Source organism: Seriola dumerili, unplaced genomic scaffold, assembly GCF_002260705.1.
Source record: "Seriola dumerili isolate Sdu_G_001 unplaced genomic scaffold, Sdu_1.0 BDQW01011111.1, whole genome shotgun sequence".
Lineage (NCBI taxonomy): Eukaryota > Metazoa > Chordata > Actinopteri > Carangiformes > Carangidae > Seriola > Seriola dumerili.
In genome coordinates, this window is record NW_019185366.1 from 1 (window position 1) to 7,306 (window position 7,306).

General features: G+C 40.9%; 1 protein-coding gene across 1 annotated transcript; it reads right to left on the reverse strand.

Moving 5' to 3' along the window:
- Positions 1-3,276: 3,276 nt before the first annotated feature.
- LOC111240088 (up-regulator of cell proliferation-like) lies at positions 3,277-5,327 on the reverse strand. Its single transcript, XM_022770065.1, has 2 exons — positions 4,426-5,327; positions 3,277-4,327 (listed from the first exon to the last, which is right to left on the reverse strand). The coding sequence occupies exon 2, from the start codon at positions 4,321-4,323 to the stop codon at positions 3,277-3,279; it is 1,047 nt and encodes a 348-aa protein (XP_022625786.1). The 5' UTR covers positions 4,324-4,327; positions 4,426-5,327.
- Positions 5,328-7,306: the final 1,979 nt, after the last annotated feature.

A 7,306-nucleotide genomic window follows, 5' to 3' on the forward strand; every position in this document is an offset into this window, starting at 1 on the left:
CGAACTAATTCCAGACTCTGAAAAATTGAAAAAATAATTCTTTGTTTTATTATCATATTGATTTCATGTATACCATTCAAATACTAAAAATGAATAAAATACAACTAAGCTCACACCAAAATACAGAGGTTAACATTTCCGCATGTGCTTCTAACATATAAAGTCTCATATACAGTCATATAAAGTCTCAAAATGTAAAGTGTAACATATCATCAAAACATAAAGAAGATCCATTATTTCTTACAAACAGGTCAAGTGTGAAATATAGTCTTGGATAAATGTGACCAGTTTGCACTGGTTTTCAATTCAATCCCCGTTTGTAACTGTAATGGTAAAATATTTCTGAGTGTATTGGCTTGTCATTTTATATACATTATGTTACTTTTGGTCATTTACCTGTATGTCAAAGCTTAAACTCAAAATGTTCATAGCAGGGGGACTTATACCTCTGCGCACTCAAAATAAGTAAAAAGAAAATGTTAGTTGCACTATGATTAGTATTTTTTTTTTATTAAAATTGCAAATACTGTACAAACATAATCTCAATGTGTAATTCGCTGGCTGATCTAAAAAAATCACAGTGTCATAGCAGTGTTGGCAGTATCTTTTGACAACGTGACAGCCATACTTCTTACTTGATGCTGAATGACTGTTGAAGGCTGGCTTTTGCCTGCTTTTCTGTAATTCTTTTCCAGGTTGAGGGAATATCAGCAGGCTTTGCATTATATTCTTCGGCAAACTTTTTGTTGAATGTTGCCATCACATATTTCCAGTAGTCTGATGCCTCGAGGCTTACATCAGGAGGAATTCTCCAGGTGGGGAAAATGTTACTGTACTCCTTGTAAGGGTGCCATTCAAAATTTGTTGCAAAGCATCGAAAGTGCTGGTCACTGATCACAAGAGAAGAGCATATATCCGTTACAAGTTTTTCTGAGTCATGAAACCTGAATTGCCCAAGACCATTGGAGCGATGAATTGAAGCCCAGTGCTCAGTATGGGCTTTTCCTCCCGCCTCACATGGAGCTTTGCAAAACGGACACTGTTTACCACATCCAATCAGTCTAGTGAAAATCTCATTCTGAGGCTTCAAATGAAGATGCTTCAGTTTCTTCTGAATGTTTGATTTTTTGAACTCTTCTCTAAGAGATTTTCCCATCTCATTTACACACTCTGTTAACCAGTCAGCAAACTGTTCCTGGTTTGCGTTGTTCAGAATCATGAAAGCATTAAGAGCATCCTGGGAAATGACCAGTTTAGCTCCAAGTTCCTGACACACATGATCAACAAATGTCTTCAAGTTACTCTTTTTCATTTTTGCCTTGTTGATAGCATCATTTATGCTCCTGATACTTGACTGAATATGATGAGCCTCAAACTCAGAAATCTTAGAAGCATTTGAGAAGTGAGTCACTATCTGGTCGAGTATCCACTTCTTCACATATTCCTCATATGAGCAAATGTAGCTCAAATAGTTTTCAAACTTATCCTTTGAAAGCAAATCCAGTAAAACTGAATACTGGAAGGATATTCTTGTGCTGAACTGTTGTTGTGTCAGCATCTCATCAATGATATCAGGACCCAGGGAACGGTTGATGAAGTCCTCGACTGCAGGCTTCAAGCATTGGCTGGTGAATTCTTCTGCCTTCTTCTGGCACTGGTCTCGTTTATGAAACACATCTTTAAAATCAGCACAAAACTTCCCTTTGTTTTGACTCAGACATCTGTAAGGATCATTCACATGTAGGAAGTCTTCGTGCATTTTCTGAAATACTCTGGCTGCAACTCCACAGATGTGTTGTTTTAGAGAAACTTCGAACTCAATGCCTGTCTTTAAATCCTGATTGTTGTGCAGCCTCTCATCAATCATGTGTAGCATCTCCTGGATGTAAGTATCAGAGTAATTGTTTTTCCTTTCGACTATTTCAGTCACAAACTGAATGCAACAAGCTATGATACTGTCAGCCATTTTTTGTGCCATCGTGATGTGATCTTGCCAGTTTAGCCATTTGCTCACTTTGTGTTTAATTTGATTGCAGAATCCCTCTTCTGTATATTTGAAAGGCATTTCGCCACAATCTTTCAGGCTTTTTTCACTCCACAATTCAGATGCATGACTCCCCTTGTATGACAGATTTGTTCTCAGGTGGTAGGATACATTGGTGAAGACATCTGTTGCCTTTTTTTCAGAAAAAGACAGTTTCTTCACTGTTTCATTCCACATCTTATCAAATTCCTTGTCCAGCTCTTGATCTCTCATCTGGACATTCTTCTTTCGACATTGATCAATCAGTGCGCACACTGCCTTTTCAATTTCTTTTGTGTGATTTTCCTTGATTATATCAAGTTCTCTCATTCCCTGCTTGATTTCTGCTGCTGCAGTGAGCTGATGAAACACAGTGTTTTCCATTTCTCGTCGAAGGCTCTTTGCACTGTTTGCAAAGTCCTCTTTGTATCCTTCTACTAAATAGATATGACCCTCTGTTTGCTTGAAGTACTTTGTCAAATTTTCAAGAAGCTCTGTCTCCCACTTAGACAGCACTGTGGAGGCTTCACTTTTCAAACACGTGATGAAACCTTTCATGTCAGCTATTTCACACTTTGCAGCAACTGTGCCAAAATTTGAAATTCTTGTTTCAGCATTTGTAACCCACTTGTACATGTCTTTTCTGAATTCCCATTCCCATTTGTTGAATTCTGTACATAGCCTCATGTATGCATCAGCCACTAGACTGTTTCTGAAGCTGAAGATGAAGTTTTCATGCTTTACTGCAGTCCACAGGCTTGACATCCACTCTTTAAACTCCAAGATATCATTAGCAGATGAATCACATTTTCCCAGTAGATGGATGATGTTTTTCTTGAGCTCATATACAGCTTCGCTGTACCCTGCATTGACTGGTGCCATTGGTGGGTTTCCATTCCAGAGTCCAGGAATGTACCAGTTCCCAGTATCTGGACTGTACTCCATCACATCTGTGAAGCTCTTGTTCTCCTCTTTCTTTTCCATTTTGGCGGCTGCTTGCGTCATCTCATTTAACTGTTGCAAGAGCAGTTTCCTGTCTCTTAAGTTTCTTCGTCATTGGCTTGAAACATCTGATACATTCTGATGAACAAACTGACATTTAGGTTTTTTGCCCAGCCTCTTCTCCATTCCTGAGATAAAGCGTGCACATACTATTTTGCAGGATGTCCTTCATTTCTGTTGAATTCTCCATTTGCAATATTAATGAATGGGTGCATTACTCAGCCAACGACAAGTGTTGCCAGCTTCATTGGTCAGTGCTCATCGGTGTCTAGTTGTGCAAGCTCTGGTGACTTTAAGCCCTCAGTGTCAATGATCACCATGAAGTCACAGTTGAGCACTTTTCTGACATCGTCATTGATTCGGATGAGCAACATAAAAGCACCTCGAGTGCATCGACCACTGCTGACTGCAAATTGCACTCCAAACATGGTGTTAAGAAGAGTGGACTTTCCTGTGCTCTGAACTCCAAGAACTGTGACTACCAGTATCTTGTTCTTGGGAGACACCAAGTCATGGAGCTGAGAGAGAACATCACTCACCCATCTGAGAGGTATGTTGGAGGCATCTCCATCTACAAGCTCAAGGGGAAATCCATCCAGCAGCAATCCTGCACAAAGTTTGGGCAGATGTTGCAACTGTTGACGTGATGGGTCTGTTTCTGGAAGGGAAACTGAAGCTTCGTAGATCTGACCCATTTCACGGAAGAAGTGTTCAGTCCCCAGTGAGCTGTTGGAAAGTTCTCTGTCAATGTCTTTAAGCACATTTTTGTTCTCAGAATTCTTGGATTTTTCTTTGTACTGTTCCCTGAGGAAAGACATTTTGTCTCGAGACAGGTTGTCAAGATTAATTCGAATCCACTTCAGGAAATAACATCTCTCTGTCCCTGGGCTTGATATTGCATGGATGAAACATGTCATTGCATTTGAAATGTCATAAGAGTTCTGTTTTTCCCGAAGTTTTTCTTTCTGTACCTGAAGATCACTTTTGTATTTTTCTATGTCTTCAGACCCAACTTTTCGAAGCCGAAATTCTTCCTTCTCTAAGCTCGTGAGGTCTTTCCATATTTGGCCTTGCAGGGGAAGCTGCTCTTCTTTGTATTTAAGGGTGTCTTGAATATCTGCAGTGATGGCATCTGCATTTACCTTGGCAATCTGGCACTCTGGACAGTCTTCATCAACCAAGATTCCCAGTTCATGGGCAATGTCAGCCATCTGCTCTATGCACATCTTCATCTTTGAGTTCTCAACTACATCGCTGACAGTTTTCCTCAAATTTTTGACGAAGTCTGCGTCATTCATCCGCCTAGTCTTCAAAACAATGTTGTTGTTAGTCAAGCCCAACTCAGTTGCAACTTGTTCTAAAGCATCTAGACTGAAGGTATTGCTTTGATGGTTACCTACCAAGAAGATCTGTGCCTTGTAGTTCTGGTTGGTCAGAAGTCTGCAACCAGATTTTAGACTGTCAAAGAAGACAAAAACTGCAGCAGATGTCTGACACAAAAAAGAAAACTGTGTTTCAAATGAAGTAATGTCCCCACGAAGGTTAGCTACAGCTATTGGCTCACTGAAAATATCAATGTTTTTGTTTCCACAAGGAAGGTACCAAGTAATTTCAGTCAGTCCATCAGATATTCTTCTTGGACTGTCGCCACACTCCATATCGTGGTGAACAAAGGTGTCATGGTACTGCTGAGAATTGCTCAGAAGCTTATTGAGAATCTCTGACTTGGACAAGGAGCATTCTCCCAGTCTCACAAAGGATATCATTGGAAGTTCAGAGAGAACAATTCTGTCTTCAATAAAACCCTTGGATTGTGAAAGTGACTGAGGTCTGTACTTTTTAACAATATCCCTCAAGGCCCAAAGCATGAGTGTGCACTGTTGTGTGTCACAATTAGGGAGCAGCAGCGGCACAGAAAACTGACACATAGACATTTTGAGTGCCATCTCCTGCTGTACAAAAGCATCAGAACACAGAAAGAGAGCAGTGATGATGTCAAGGGGGTTCAGCATGTCACCTGAGTTTGGACTATCAACCAGATTCCTCAGATCTAACTTCGTATTCCCTGATACAGCATCACAGTCAGATTCACATTCTGATGTACATTTTGCATTCCTGGCTGTCACATTAACCATCATTAGTTTCTTCAGAAAATACCATGGAAGATCTGATTGACACTTGGCAGTTACATCAGTAATGGTCTTCTCATCAATCTGAAGTATTCTGCTCAGTGATAACTTCTCTGTGTAGTGTTGCTCCAACCCCAGGTCTTCTAGTAACCTCTCTTGGTGTGTCTCTGTGGATATCAAGAAAATGGTAAGTAATATCAATATTTTCAATATACTAAAGCATGAATCCCTAATTAAAGGTGCACTGTGGAGCTTCTGACCTCTCGCAGCACTATGAAGCAGTTTTTTCACCAGTGGGTCTATTTTGTTAGTGCATGGAGATGCTCATGCACAAATGCATGCATGCATCCCCTAACAAACCCTTACACATGTCATTCAAGTAATCAGGATAAAACACTATACTATTTCACAGCAATCGCAGAAAAGCAGCAATATAATCACACTTCCTACCAACACTGGCACATGTAAACCAGCTGCGGCCAGCGTAAAGGTTCCAAGAGCAGAGCTAGATTTAGAAAACATCACACTATTCAAGTCCAAGGAATGTCAGCTTTGGTTTTGTAAACAATAACTGCTTAATCATGGCCATGGTGATTCTTACTCAAGCTGAGATTTAGGACGTTTATTAACATTGTAGCTGTTTGACCACTGAGCAATGCCAGTCCTTGCACAATGTACATGCACTCTACAAAGGTCAAGTGAGTGGAGTGGACTGCCTGAAATGCATTGCCTGCCCTGGGCAAAGCCTCATAGCAGGATGAAAGAAAGGGGGGCGGGGCTGGTCAAAGGGGGTTCAAGTACTGTAAAAATAAAAAAACTATTCCCTTTCCTTTTATGGCCACAAATTCTTTATAATTTAAGTAGCTTAGTTGACTACAAAAAAATAGCGAAAAAGTAATTTCATTACTTAAGTCAACATACACTTATGTAGTTAAATGTATTTCACTATTAACCCCAACCCTAACCCAACCATGCACACAGGAACCGCCCACAGCTGAGATGACACAGTGCTGTAAACAGCATTCAGGTGTCAGGGACCTTCCTCCTCTGAAGGGATCACGTTTTTCCCCCCAAAAATGCTCCCAACAAACAGATAAGACCGGAGCAGAGGCGGACAGGCCATGGGGACTAACGGTTCAAACGGCGATCGGCCAGTGGACACAAGTTTTTTAAAGTTATTACCGGCTCCGGTAGTGCCATCCATATTTCCATTCCCTGGAATTTCTTTCTTAGTCCGACCGTGGAGCCAATACTGCACTGGCTTTGCAAAATGAAGAGCCCAACTAAAGCGCCACAGCTTGACTCAGTACTGGCATTTCTTCTCTTCTACGTGTAAGTACCTTGATGGTTACATAATATTCTGTCTGTTTTCATTAGTGGCCGGCTACTGTGGGCATGATAACGTTAGCCGACTTATGAATTTGTTTGGCAAAAGTTGCTATCAATAGCTGGCTAACTGCTAGCACTCCTGTGAAGCATATCATGGCATTGGTAGCATGGGTTAATGGTTGTGGGTGGATTGTTTTTGTTGGCTGTTGTGTCTATAGGGTAACTTCATTCAGTTGTGCTTCTCCTTATGTGTTTAGTGGCCACTTAAACTGGACTTCATAACACTTCGCTGACACATTAACTGGGTGGGTGGCGAGGCCGGAGTTGTGGCCGATTAATAATTTCTTCTGTCTGAGATGATGGTGGTCTGGCAGTAACGATCCTGTCTCTGAGATGATGGTGGTCTGGCAGTAACGATCCTTTAGAGGAAACCTGTTTGTTCGTTAGTTGCTAATTTGCTTCAGCTTTAGATAGGGCTGGGCAGTTAATTGAATTTTATTTTCGATTACGATTTTGGCCTTCAACCCTTGTAAAAACAAGATAATCGAGAGAAAACGATTATTGAGCCGCATTCTGTTTGACAACAAATGTCATCCCCTCTACAAAAACGTTATCTTCTCCGTTCTCGGTACTGAAGAAATTTGGATAATAGATTTCGTATTTGTTACTGCAATATAAACGCTCTCTTGCACATTCACCAACTCCGTTTCTAATTAAGACATTCGTCTATGATGCATTGTTTCCTACGCAGAAGTTGATCTGCATCTCTGACCCTGTGTATGAGGGGCGGGGCAGCGCTCTCACACACCTTGGAGCATCGTGC